Raw genomic sequence first — 14,108 nt, forward strand, 5'->3', positions numbered from 1 at the left:
GGAGAGCCGATTTCCAGTCCTGGCCAGACCCCTAGCCTGCCTGCTCTGTGCCCTGGCAGAGTCAGGCCCCTCTTTGGGCCTCAGTTTCCTTATCTATAACGCAAGAGCTTGGATAGCAGCCGAGAGTGGAGAGGAGGTCTGGAGGACAAAAGGAAGACTCACTTCAGGCCTGTGTTTGGACAGTGGAAGGAGCACCAGGCAGGCACCAGAGCCAGCCCAGTCCCAGCGTGGCGTGGCTGCTTCCCTGGGGAAGGGCCCCATCTCTTGGGTCTTGGCCTATCTGATCTGTATGGGAAAGCGTGTGAATCACTCCTGCTTAGACATGGCAGAGGGACTAAGGCATCAGATGGGCACGGGGGGCATGGAGAGGGTGTGGGCAGGGATGTGGTGGGGCGTTCGTGCAGGCGGGGTGGGAGCTCCTTGGGCACGTGGGCACTCTGTTCCAATCCCGAGTCCTGGGAGACCTTGGGTTGGGCTCAGGGAGGGGAGGTCTGTTTCTTTCATACTGTCTCCATCTAAATAGACCATCGACTTTCTGAATGACAACATTCGAAGAGGAATCGAGAACTACTATGACGATCTGGACTTCAAAAACATCATGGACTTTGTTCAGAAGGAGGTGAGCCAGGCGCCGTGGTCAGACACACCTGCCATGCCCTTTGCCCCCCCGACTCGGGACCCTGCTCAAGAGGGTGAGGGTGACGGAGCAGGGGCTTGTCCGCTCCCAAAGCAAGTAGCTGGCCACGTTGGGAGGCAATGGTGTGCCATGGACAGCCACCAAGTGTAGGGCCTGACCTTCTCAACCAGTCCTCTGCCCACGTGCCTGGCCCAGAACGTCCTTACTCTTCTTGTCTCTCCTAGTTACCACCCTCCCCTCCCCCCAAAAAGAATAAGGTCAGGTAAAACTACAAGCCACCTTTCAGGGTCCCAGGGTACCCTTCTCTGATGGGCAAAGACCATCCTTCCTTGAGGTGGGAGTGACCTCCAAGCCACCCAGTTCAGAGTCCGTTCAGTGACGGGGAGCTCACTCCCTGTCAAGTCAGGGACAGCCCTGATGTGGAAAGAGCTCGTCCCTGATCCCACATCCTCCTGCATTGGGGAACAGAACACGACGTCCCCTTTTCCCCCATAGCACTTCTGTGAACGCGACGATTGTCATTTTGGGACACTGTCCTTCTCCCCACAACGTCTACCCAAGTCTGTCGATGCAATGATAAGCCCTCAGTGGCTTCTACACCTCGGTCTCATTTAGTCCTGAGCCTCAGGTTCCTCATCTGCATCGGGGAGGGGGGGGGGGGAATACGGACGGCCCCTCGCTCTTGATGTCCTGATGTCATTGTGCCTTGACGTTGCACTTCTGGGGACATGGCCTTGGGACCTGGTTCCCGTGCTAGCCGTCAGTGAGAACCAAATCTCACCGCACCCAGGGCCACCCGCAGTGGCCACTCCCTTGGCTCAGGCCTTCACTGTGGTCACAACAGGTGCAGCCTCCGGGAGGCCCCTCTCTGCCAGGGGTGTGGCGGCCAGCTCTGACCGTCGGGTGAAGCATGATGTTTTTATTGGAACCAGCCTTCAACTGGCTTGGGGATTTCATTTCTCCCCGGGTGGGGCGGTGTGGGGGTGACTTATGCTCGGTGCCAGGCCCCATGCTGAGTGCTTCGTGTATGGCCTGGCTCTGTCACCCTCAGCTCAGCTGTGCAAAGCTGGCATTGCTCTTCCTGCTTTGCGGATGAGGATCCGAGGCCCAGAGAGGCTGGTCAGCTTGCCCAAAGTCACACAGCTAGGAGGGGTAGCCTGAGGATTTGAACTCTGGTCTCTTGGACTGCAAAGCAAATGCCCTTTAACCGCACCCTGGGGAGGCACTTCCAGGTCCTAAAAACTGCCGGAAGGGCTCCCTGGGGGGCTGCGGAAGGGTGTCTGCTTTGTGTCTCTCTGGCATCATCACTCCCCTAGTCAACCCTGCAGCGACTCCCCATCACTCAGAATATGATCTCAGCTCCCTACTCATTCTGGCTCAGTAGGCTCTGCGTGGTGCGGCCCAGGCCGGCCTCTCCCCTTCATCCCTCCCCTCTCACTCCCCCTGCTCCTGACAGGCCTCTGTGCCCGCTGCCCACATACCACTGGCTCATTCTGTGGGGCCTGTGCACTGGTGACTGGCTCTTCCCTGCTGTTCGTGTTTCAGATTAAATGTCATGTCTTCAGAGGGGCCTCCCTGACCTCCCAACGTACGGCCGCTCCTCCCCCGCTCCCCCTCCTCCACTCACTCCTCCTCCTCCTCCTCCAGGGAGCCACTGCCTCCTCGGATCTGTGCCAGTGCAGGGGCTGGTGCCCGGAGAAGCTAAGCCAGGGGGAAAGGAGGCCTGCCCTGTCCCCACCCTCTGTCCCAAGCCCACTTGGCAGGCCGTGTGTGTGTCCCTTTGCTGAGGAACACCCCCAGGCCAAGCTGGGGTGGCTGTGGCATAACGCCACTGGGCTGTGGGGGCGTCCATGGAGCCCTAGTCTCTGGGACCTTCAGGGTTGAGCTGCTGCACTGGGGACGTGAAGATGGGGGTCGAAGAGAACTTTCCCTCCAGTGTTTGGTACCCTCCCCATACCCACCCTGGGAGGCTGCCCAGCCTTGGCCTGCGTGCCCCTCCGGCGATGGGGTGCTCACTGCCTCCCGGGAGAGCACAGGACAACCTGCCGACCGCCGCCCCGGGTGCTCCCCTACCAGGAGACCCATCATAAGCCGCAGGGTCTCCCGGCAGGGCCCCTTCCTGGTCCGTGCCTGGGGCCTCGGCGGTGACATGGCACCCCTCTGCTGGCCTCTCTCTCAGTTTAAGTGCTGCGGCGGGGAAGACTACCGGGATTGGAGCAAAAACCAGTACCACGCCTGCGACGCCCCCGGACCCCTGGCCTGCGGGGTGCCTTACACCTGCTGCGTCAGAAACACGGTACCCGCTGCTCCTGGCCTCCCGGGCTGGCCAGGTGCCTCTCGTCTTTCAGGAAGGGGGTGGGGGTGGGGCAGGAGGTGGCGGCCGTTGCCACGGCTTCCCGAGTCCCCAGGGCCACTGACAGGGGTGCATCTGGGGGTGGGGGCGTGGAAGGCTGGTCTTTAAGAGCAGTGATCATGAGCAGCTAGTGAACACTTCTCACGTGCAGGCCCGTCCTAGGCTCTCTTGGATTATTCAGTCCTTTCCACAACAACTTGGGGTGGGTCCTGTTATTTTACCCACTGTACAGATGAAGAAATTGAGGCACCCAAACATCAGAGGCCTGCCTTCGTGGGAGGCTGTCCTGTGTAGTCGCCACTTATAAACGAAGGGCTTCTTCAATCCTGTGTTTGACTAACGTGTCCCCCAACTGCTCGGTTTCTGGATTGGAACGAGGTGGAGAGCTTTGCAATTACTCATGCCTGAACAGTCATGGAAAATGTCTTTTCGAACATCTCTACCATTCTGTGCCCAGTGCTGGATTCTGTAAACCAAGCAGCTGCCGGTGGGCGGGGGGTGGGGGGTGGGGGGGGGGGCTCACCCTTGAGTCAGGGAGTCAGTGCCAAGTGCATCGGCCCTAAAAAGAACCTGGACCAGGAGAGAAGGTTTTTTGGAAATTTTAGCTGCCGTTTTAGGGTAGCTTTCTGGGAAGGGGGAGCGCTGGAGAAGAGCCCAGCATTTTCAGAGAAGCCTGTGTTTGTGTGTGTATGTGGGGGCGGGGGGGGCGGTGATCCTGAACTTCGTCACATAGGGCAGTGGCACCTGAATGTCCACGTCAAGCTCTGGAAGCCCTACGTGTGTTCATTCATTCAGCATATATTTGTTGAGGACCTGCTATGTGCCAGATGTGATTCGAGGTCCTGGGGGTCTGTAGACACATGGAGAACTCTGCCTGCACGGTACTGACGTTCTGGACCAATAAAGTATGGGCCAGATTGTACCCTCAAAGGTGGTAAATGCTAAGGAGAAAAATAAAGCAGGGGCGTGAAAGATTGTGATTTTAGATATTGCGAAGGTAGTTCTCATAACACCCTGAAGGAAGTGAAGGAGTAAGCCATGCATATCTGGAGGATGCACTTCCTGGCAGAGAAGTGCACATGCAAAGGCCCTGGGGTGGGAATTGCCCCGGTGCATTTGAGAAACAGCACAGAAACCACTGTGGCTGAAGCAGAGTGAGTGTGGGGGAGAACAGTAGCAGATCAAGTTGGGGAGGTCATGGGTGCCCTGAAGACCACGGTCAGGACTTTGGTTTTCCCTGGAGGGACAAGGAGTCAAATGGAGGGCTTGAGTGGCTAAGTGGCAGATCTGACTTCAGGTTTACTAGGATCACGCTGACTGCTGGGAGGGCAGAGGTGAACATGGGGAGTCTGATTAGGGGCGGTCCGTGTGTCACAGGTCAGGCTGTCCGGGAAGCAGGCTCTGCGTTGCTGGTTAGCGAGAGCAAGGTCTGCAGGACGAGTCAGCAAGCTGAGTATCCAGGAGAGCCAAGGGTTTAGCTCCAGTCTGAGTCCAACAGCCTGAGAAGCAGGAGAGCTGACGGGGTAGTTCCTGTCCGAGGGCTGGAGGCTCAAGAGCCAGGAAGAGCCAGTGTCTCAGTTCAGGTGGGCAGTTCGTCGGGCAGGAAGAATTCTCGGTTACTTGGGGGAGGGCAGCCTTTTTGTTCTGTGCAGGCCTTCCACTGATCGGATGAGGCCCACCCACATTAGGGAGAGCAATCTGCCTTACTCCGTGTACTGATTTAAATATTAATCTCCTTGAAAAACACCCTCAGAGAAACACCCAGAATAATGTTTGACTAAATATCTGGGCACCCCACCCCGGGCCCGGTCAAGTTGACACATAAAATTAACGACACGTAACAATCATCACAAGGGCTGACAGCTAAGGCTCCTGCTGATTGTGCTCGCAGTGTTTCAGGGGTTCCGGGAAGCACCCACCCCACCAGGTGGGAGAAGACAGAGGCTCAGAGTCAGGCGATGATAGCGGAGGTGATAAAACCTGGTCAGCTTCTGGCTTTGCTTTGCACGTAATTGCACAAGACTTGCCGACAGTTCAGATATGGGAGGTGGGGGAAAGGGAGAAATAAGGAAGACTCCTTATTTTGGCTTGAGCCACACGAAAGATGGGGCTACTGTTGCCTGAGAGGGAAGGACAGCAGTAAGGCAGGTTTGGGGGATCAGGGGTTCAGTGTGACAGGCGGAGCTTGGGAGCTGGGTGACATTCCAGCAGGAATGTCCAAGAGGCAGGTGGATATAGGCGTCTGGAGTGTGGGGAAAAGTCCAGGCTGGGCATATCAACACAGACCCTGCAGAGAAGCGAAGTGTCAAGTCCGCATCTGGACGGGAACAGTGAGGTGGGGAGGTGACACTCACCCAGCTGGGCTATCTCTGTCCTGTATTACAGAACCACTGGTGGGCTCACCTTGTGTCTCCCACGTGATTTTCCTCTCGCGATAGAAAAGAGGGTGTTTCCTTCCTTCCTAGAATCTGCGTGTGAACTCGTGTATGGATCTTTTTATGTTACCCTATTTCATTTAGCCACGGGTCTGAATGGACACACAGGAAATACACAGAAAAAAACTCAAATTGAAAATAATCAGAAGCCAGAGCCTTATGCTTGGTGGTTGAGAGCTTCCTGGCAGCCAAAGGAAAAGGGGAGACGTGAACATAATATACATTGTTAGGTTCAACGGAGGAAAGCGAGCTGCTTCTTCAGGGAAAGTCACTTTCTCCCCCTAGCTCTCAGCATTAAAAGAAATGTCTTATACAAGGCTTCCTACAGGAGACTGGAAACAACAACAGGGATCACTCGGGTAAAATTTGGTAATGCTGTGATGTCCCCAAGGCCTGGGTTGGCGTAGAGGGCACTCTGCCTCTACGTTAAATGGCCTCAGACTGCCGTGCCTGTTGAGCTCTTGGGCCCATGTTTATAGATATCCGCCCTCTCAGTTTTGGCTACCCTTAGGGGGCCTGTCCCCCCAAGGCCTCTCTCCCCCTTCCCCCTGGCCTCTCAGACCCCAGGTACCCCAGCTCATCAGCCCTGTGCCAGAGTGAGAGGCAGCACTTGGGAAGAACCCTTGTGAACTTTGCTGCATTCATTTTTGGGCTGCTCAGAAGCCCCCTTCGTGACCTCCTGTCTGTGGCCCTGTGCCGGATGGAAAAGGCCACCAAGTACTGGTCTCATGGCCTGCGAACCTTCAGCAGAGGCTCTGGAGAATACTGGTTCTGTGCTCAAACCTAGACAGGCTTTACCTTTGGAAAGAGCCATGGAAGCCTCTTACCCCCCACCCCTCGGGGGAGGGGGCTCTCCTGGCAGGGGAGGCGTGTCCAGAGGAGGGGTCGGGGCTGTGGGTGCAAAGGAGGCCTTGCCAGGTGCATGTCTGCTCCCTGAGGGCAGGGGCGATGCCTCCAGGGCTGGGAGCACCGTGCAAAGTGGTTAATCTTGTTGCCTTCCATATACCATGCAGATGACCTACTTATTATGTTCATTGTGGGTCCCCCTTTCTAGCATATAAGTTCCATGAAGGCAAGGACTTTCCTTTGTTCTTCTACATTCCCAACACCTAGACCATTGATTGGTACATAATAGGTGCTCAGTTAATATTTGTTCAGTGAATGAATGAACAAGTAAGGTGTTTTCTACCATTTTCTATCATTCCCGTCATTCTATCATGCACCTGCTTCCCAGGCCTGACCCTCTCCATGGGGGTCATGTTCACCCCCTGGAGGAGCCACAAATGCTGACCTGTGTTAAGTGGATGCTGGCCAGTTTGGGATCAGAGGGCGCCTGGGGTACAGTCTAGACTGAGGGAGGTTATTTTGCCCACAAACCAGGTCCTGACATCTGAGATGAGGCCTGCGGTCCAACCTGCTCTTTTGGAAGGGGAGTTGACAGCCTTCCTTGCCTTCCAGGGGCTGGGATCATGTCCAAAGTCACTCCAGCCAGCATCCCTTTTGTTCTTCCACGTGGCTGGCCCTGAGATAAGCCGTTGACGGGTGTACCTCACTTTATGGTCAAAACAGCCCCATGAGGTGGGTTTACTGATCACCATTGCTTCATCGAAGACACCAAGGAATCTCATTCATTCATTCATTCATTCATTCAACAAATACTGATTGAGCGCCATCTAAGACGGGTCACAGAGCTTATAAGTAGCAGAGCAAGACCCGGACCAGGTAGCATGATGCCAGAGGCTGCCCAGGCCACTCTCCTGCTCTCACTGCTGCCACCTGCAGTGCCCTGAGCGACAGCAGCTCTCAGTTGGATGTCACAGGGTGGGGCTGGGGCATCTAGCTTTCTGTCACTTTGTAGAATGAGAAGGAGGCCGCACGGGGCATAGACAGTGCTGGAATGTGCCCCTGCCAGTCCTGACTCTGAGAAGGGGCTTGAGGGGGTCCAGGGCCGACCCCAGCTTTCCCTGTCCTGAGAGCAACTCTCTTCCCAGAAGAACACCCGGGTGGTGCCTTGGCTGGTGGGTTGGCGGTCTGCAGGGGCAGGGAAGTGTGGTCAGCGGCCTCAGCCTTGTTCTCAGGTAAACTACAGCTGGCCAGGGTCCTGGCTGCCATCTGAGGTTTTGCCTCGTAAGAGTCCGCGGAGCAAGAACAGCCCAGCCCTCATCTCTGAGACCGAGTATGGCCATGTCGCAAAGCCGTGGCCCTGGGGCGGCAAGGGAGCCTGGGACGGCACGCTTTTCTCCGGGTTCCTGGGCTGCCCCTGGTGGAGGAGTCGTCCTCTTCCCCACATGCCGCAGAACTAACCTTCCTGTCCCTCCTCCTGGGCATCTCTTGGCGGGCGCGGGGCGGGGGGGGGGGGGGGGGGGGGGTGGGGAGACTAGGATGCAGACTCTAGCCAGATGGCCTGGGAGGGAATCTCAGCTCCATTCATACGGACTCTGTGCCTCCGTCCTTTCATCAGTAAAAGGGGAGACTGATAGCGTCTTGTACAGTAACCGTTATGTGTCAGCTAATACACATTTCTGTTTCAGACAGAAGTTGTCAACACCATGTGCGGCTACAGAACTATTGACAAGGAGGTAATGTCTTTGGGATCTCTTTCCCTGAGAAAGGTTGCTCTTCCTGTCCCCCCCGCGGGGTGACTGGAAGGGTTCCTGGGGGTGGGGCTCCTGGCTGTGAATAGGAGTCAGGTGCTGCCAGGATTTTCCACCTGTGCCCAGATACAGAAGGACTCAGGGAGCCACGAACCCCCCAGGCTGGGAAGGGCTGCCTGCCTGTGTTTACTGAGCACCTACCGTGGGTTTTGGGTGTGAGGTCAGCGTGCCTTTGCCAGTGCCCCCCGCACGCCCACGTGCCCAGCCGTGCTCAGCACCAGTCTGCCTTGCAACTCCGGGGACTAAAAAAGACACCGGGGTGGTGTTGGGAGGGAGCTAAAAATCATGATGGCTTGAGGTGCCTGTGAGGAGTGCGTTCCCTGGGCCAGCAGTGGCAGCAGCCTTGGGAACTTGCCAGAAACACACGTTCCTGGGGCAGAGCCCAGCAGGTGCTTGACACACATTTCAGCTGGAGAGCCATAGACTAGGAGAGGTTCTCAAGCCATCAGACCCGATGCCCAGGTGTTATGAAATCATGTGGGAATGCCCTGGTTATTATCTCGAAGTGAAATCCACAGATAATATAATCTACCGACACACCCAATTGCAGAACGAGGGATGGATCCGAGATAAAAGGAGAAATAGAACAACTCACAATCCTATAGCATACTTCACGTGGAAATGCTCAGGCATGAGATACAACAGAAGACTCAAAAAGAGCAGTCACGGGTTTGTACCACAGGGGCAGCTGACACCCCCGGCAGGGCGAGTGGCAACGTGTATACCACAGGCATTATTTTTCCAATATGGCGAACAATTCTTGATAAGATTCCAGACAAAATACCGTATAATCATTCTGTAATCTACATAGTAGTATTTCTGCAAAGTTATATATAGCATACGTGTGTGTGTGTGTGTGTATACTATGTATTTGTGCACAGTAAAACCACACAGAAAACACTGTGGTTTTTATAAGTACCTGAAGTTGGGCTTTTGGCTCAGATAATTATGGATGGGTTTCCAGCCGTCTAGATGCCCCTGGGGGACTTCTGAGAGGCAGGTAGACAGGGCCGTTGTTTGTGGGATAGGATCGCCCTTAGCTCCGTAGTCCCTCAGCCCCCGACCCCAGCTGCCGTGACACCCAGAAGTGCCACCAGAATGTCCTCGGTGCTCTCTAAGGAACACTGCTGCCCACTGAGACCCGCCGGTTAGAGCCACCTGCTCGTAGTGCATGTGAGAAACTGAGGCTCACCGAGGTGGAGGGACTTGCCTGGACGTCGAGTGAGCAGCAGAGTGGGGGCTGGGGCTCTGCCGGGTCAGGTGTCAGCCAGGCTCCTCCCTGTGCAGCGCCTCAGCGTGCAGGATGTCATCTACGTGCGAGGCTGCACCAACGCCGTGATCATCTGGTTCATGGACAACTACACCATCATGGCGGGCCTCCTGCTGGGCATCCTGCTCCCCCAGGTGGGCTGGTCCCCCCTCCACCCAGGGAGGGGAGCTGGAAGTAGGGTGGCGGGCAAGGTGTCGGTTCGGAGAAAGCATGGCTTGGTGGTGACAGAGAGCAGAAAAGGTACAACGGGGTGGGGTGAAGAACGCTCTTGTACCATCAGTCTGGGCTCACCTGGAGGGCGGAAAGGGCTGGAAGGGAGTGCGAATGGCAGTAGCTCTGCTTATAAAGCTCTTCCAAGTGCTTCGCCGACACTGCCTTCTGCAATTCTGTGAGGTAGATGCTGTTATCATGCCCACTTTACAGAGGAGGAAACAGGCTTGGCAAGGTTGAGTGACTTGCCCGAGGTCCCCTGGATAGTGAGGGGCATGGCCGGGGTGGAGACAGGGGTCCCAGAGCGGAGGGGCCTCTGCTGATGGGGCGCACGGAGGGTCTCTGGGATTTCCTGGGAGGGGGAGAGGAGGGCCCGGGTTGGGGGCTGCCAGAGAGGGCCATACAGATCCCCCACATGCTCTCGCCCACCCTGCCCTTTCTCTTCAGTTCCTGGGGGTGCTGCTGACAGTCCTGTACATCACCCGGGTAGAGGACATCATCATGGAGCACTCTGTCACCGACGGGCTCTTGGGACCTGGTGCCAAGGCCAGCGTGGAGGCGGCAGGCACAGGATGCTGCATGTGCTACCCCAACTAGCGCCCCAGCCTGGGGCAGCAGCTCCCGCAGGACCGTGCCGCGACAGCACCACTCAGGCCACACCGCAGTGGCCGGACAGGACCGTGGGTCCTCTCCGCAGACTTGGCACTGTCCAAAGCCCCGGCTGTGTTTTGCTCTGGCGGCCTGCTCGGACCTCCCACGGCCGCTGCCTCTCTGGGGAGCGGAGGCCCTCCCCAGCGCCGGGGTCCCGTGCCTGCCCGCACTCTAGGGGCGGACAACAAGAGCGTCCCTTCTCCAGGCCTGGGCCACCGGGCAAGGGGGTGCCCAGCGCCCAGCTCAGGGCCCGTGGCATTTCTGGCAGTGCCTTGGCCTGTGGTGTTTATGCCCATTTGAAGGCGATTTCGTAGCAATTTGTACGCGAGGAGGGAGGAGAGCATGGGTGCCTGGTGGTGGAGAGGGCGGGTGGCCCCCAGTCGCCCCCAGCCCCACAGCCACACCCCGGAGGCCAGGCTGGGCCCATTTCTCAGCCTCCCAGGAACCTTGAGCCCTCCCTAAGGCTGCTGCTTTGCTGACCCTCTTTTTTACGTGATTTTTGTAACATTTTGTACACAGTTAACAGGAGTTTCTGACTAATCAAAGCTGGGTGTGTCCCCACACACCCCACTTTTGCCCCTCCAATCCAGTTTATTAATCAAACAATAAAAATTTGATTTTTTTTTTTTTTTTTGGTGTTTCATTTGTGCTGTTTGGATCAGGAGGGGGTGGGGAAGTCCTCAACTCGGGCTTAAAAGCCCCTCCTTGGTGCAAGGATTGACGCGGGGGAAGGGGGTGGGGTGGGGCGCGCGGGGAAGGGCAGGGCACTATGGGGCCAAGATCTGGGACAGTTGGGGACACTGCAGCTGGTGCATCAGCAGCTGGCTGGAGGCCGCCTGCTCCGGGTTTGGGACAGCCTCTCCCATTCTCTGGTGTTGCTTCTTACGGAAATAGCTTTTCTTTTCCCAGCTGTGTTTGTGGACTGCCCCCGGAGCCTCCCGGACCTGCCCTTCCTGCTAGCGATTCATTCACCTGCGGGAAACCTCGGAGGAGGCAGAGATGACAACCCCTGTTTTACACACTGGGAAACTGAGGCAAAGCCACCTATGGCAAGAGGCTCCTCCTCCAGAAAGCGGGGACAGATGGGAACTAGGAAAGCCAGGGGTCTGGGGAGGCGCTGTGCCCCCAAATCCACCCGCAGCTTTCGAACCTGAGCCGCTCTCCCTCCAACAGTAATCAGCGAGTCGTTCCCGGCACCCCTCCCCCCCCCCCCCCCCCCCCCCCCGGGTCGGGAGGAACAACGCTCGATGTCCAGCAAAGCTTGGTGCCGATCGCCCCCTGCTGGAGATGGCAGGACCTGCACGGATCAGCCCGCCCAGGCCTCCCGGCCCCAAGACGTGGGTTCCAGGTTTCCTGTGCCGTTCTTAGTAGCTAGAGCGGTAGATATAAACAGCAAGAGCCCCAGACCTGAAGAACTCGGTCTAAGTGTGTTAGGGAACTGCCCGCCACACCCAGAAGTGAAGCGGTCGGATGTCTGGTCGGCCACGTACACGGGCCTGAGTTCCGATGGGTGTAGAAAAGGGCAGGAGAGGGGTGTGTAAAAAGAATAACGCAACAATAGCAAACGCGTCAGCAAGCATGCCCTGTGTCGGGAGCCCGTCTAGACCTTGGGCAGCTACTAGCTCCTTTAAGTCTTGCAACTGTGTTGTCTCCATTTTATTGATGGAGAGCCTGGGGCATGTCAAGTAACTTGCCCAAAGCACAGGGCTGGTAAGTGACCAAGCCGTGATGTGAGGCCAGGTACAATCTCCCCCGCGGTGTAGACGCATGCATGGTCCTGGGTGTGCAAAGCACGGATGGCCGATACTGCAGCTGTCCCCAAGGGGTGGTCACAGCAGCTGTTGCTGGAACCTCCACCCGGTCCCCATCTTGACCTACGCGTGCAAGGCCAGGTCACCCCCTGCATCTGGCTGGTGGCCTCCTGGCTCTGGCTATTCTCTGAGGATTCTCTCTGTGCTGAGTGGGAGGCAGCTGTCTTTGGGGCAGCAAGACGGCAGAGGCACTGAGCGAGTTTGGGACTCCCCCTGAGTGTGTCTATCCAAAGTCATAGTACCCTGTAACCTGAAAACCTCTGGTCACCTTGTCTTCCTTCTCTCTGCCACCACGCGCAGGCGCAAAGACGCCCCTCTACGTGACACTGCCGCTCACGGGGACCAGGGGCGGGGTGGGTGGCCACAGAGGGCTGAGCTCCAGCTGACACTTCACTCTTCTTTTCCTTCCAAACCGCAGCCACTCACCTCTCTAGAAAGCAAAACGGGACACAAGGAGGGACTTTTTCAGTCCTGAGGTTGGGATGCTTCTGCTCTTGCCCTCTTTTGGTGCTCAAAGCGACAACATCCTCTCGGCCCCTCATCTCACAAGAATGGCAGCATGACCTTCAAGACTAATCCTGTTGCCTCACCGCGGCACATACAGAAAATGACCTTGTGGGGCGCCTGGGTGGCGCAGTCGGTTAAGCGTCCGACTTCAGCCAGGTCACGATCTCGCGGTCCGTGAGTTCGAGCCCCGCGTCGGGCTCTGGGCTGATGGCTCGGAGCCTGGAGCCTGTTTCCGATTCTGTGTCTCCCTCTCTCTCTGCCCCTCCCCCGTTCATGCTCTGTCTCTCTCTGTCCCAAAAATAAATAAACATTGAAAAAAAAAAAAAAGAAAAGAAAATGACCTTGTGATTGCAGCCCGCAATAGCTGCGGAACGGGGAGAGGTGTGTAGGCTTTAATGTTGGGATTTTTGTTGTTGTTCTATAATCCCAAGAGAAACAAAACAATCACGTGTCCCAGAAGACTGACTTGGAATACAAATTCCAAATACGATATCCGCCAAACTTATTTTTTAACAGTTTATTGAGGTGTACTTGAGGTAAGATAAACCACGTGTTTTTTTAAGTTTATTTGTTTATTTTGAGAGGGAGAGGAAGGGGCAGAGAGAGAGGGGGAGAGAGAGTCCCAAGCAGGCTCCGTGCTGTCAGGGCAGAGTCTGACATGGGGCTCAGTTTCATGAGCTGTGAGGTCAGGACCTGGGTGGAAATCAAGAGTCAGACGCTTAACAGACTGAGCCACCCGGGGTGGGGGTGGGGGGCTCACACCTATTTAAAGTGTCAAACATCACTAAGGAAACCATCACCACAATCAGGATAATGAACATTTCCATCATGCTAAGAAAAAATTTCCTCTTGCCCCTTGGGAATCCCTCCTTAATGTTTTTTTAAAACGTATTTTTGAGAGAGAGACAGAGACAGAGACAGAGTGTGAACAGGGGAGGGGCAGAGAGAGAGACAGAGACACAGAATCTGAAGCAGACTCCAGGCTCTGAGCCATCAGCACAGAGCCCAACGCAGGGCTCAGACCCGTGAACCGCGAGATCATGACCTGAGCTGAAGTCAGCCGCTTAACCCACTGAGCCACCCAGGCACCCTGCCTTGGGAATCCCTTCTTTACCGGCCTCCCCGCCACACCCCTGCTCCATCTCCAGGCAACCGTGAATCTGCTGTCCATTTCTATACATGACTTTGTATTTTCTAACATTTTATATCCATGGGTTTATACAGCATGTACTCTTCTTTTTGTTGGGCTGCTTTCATTCAACATGATTAATTTGAGGTTTGCTCATTTTGTAGCATGTATCAGTAGCACGTTCCTTTTTACTGCTCAGCGATATTCCTCTGAATGGATATACCATAGCTTACTTATCCATTCACCTACTGATGGACGCTCGTCTTACTTCCAGGTTTCTGTTGTTGTTATTACAAACAAAGCCGCTATGAACATTCATGTACATGCCTTCATATGGACACACACTTGCATTTCTCCAGGGCAAATACTCGGGGGTGGAAAGCTGTAAGTGTATGTTCAGCTTTATAAGAAACTGCCAGCGTATTTCCCCAAGTGGTTGCATGATTCTACA

The 14,108-nt window shown here is 55.8% G+C and overlaps 1 protein-coding gene across 1 annotated transcript in view; it reads left to right on the forward strand.

The window, feature by feature from the left end:
- TSPAN15 (tetraspanin 15) overlaps window positions 1–10,838 on the forward strand; it is a 50,327-nt gene extending 39,489 nt beyond the window's left edge. Inside the window, exons 4-8 of the mRNA XM_025918218.2 lie at window positions 524–619; window positions 2,817–2,933; window positions 7,957–8,004; window positions 9,367–9,483; window positions 10,007–10,838. Of these exons, the coding sequence (XP_025774003.1) occupies window positions 524–619; window positions 2,817–2,933; window positions 7,957–8,004; window positions 9,367–9,483; window positions 10,007–10,156 (528 nt within the window). The 3' untranslated portion in view covers window positions 10,157–10,838. The remainder of the gene's footprint in view (window positions 1–523; window positions 620–2,816; window positions 2,934–7,956; window positions 8,005–9,366; window positions 9,484–10,006) is intronic.
- Window positions 10,839–14,108: the final 3,270 nt, after the last annotated feature.

Source organism: Puma concolor, chromosome D2 (genome assembly GCF_028749965.1).
Source record: "Puma concolor isolate L17-30 chromosome D2, mPumCon1.1.hap2, whole genome shotgun sequence".
NCBI lineage: Eukaryota > Metazoa > Chordata > Mammalia > Carnivora > Felidae > Puma > Puma concolor.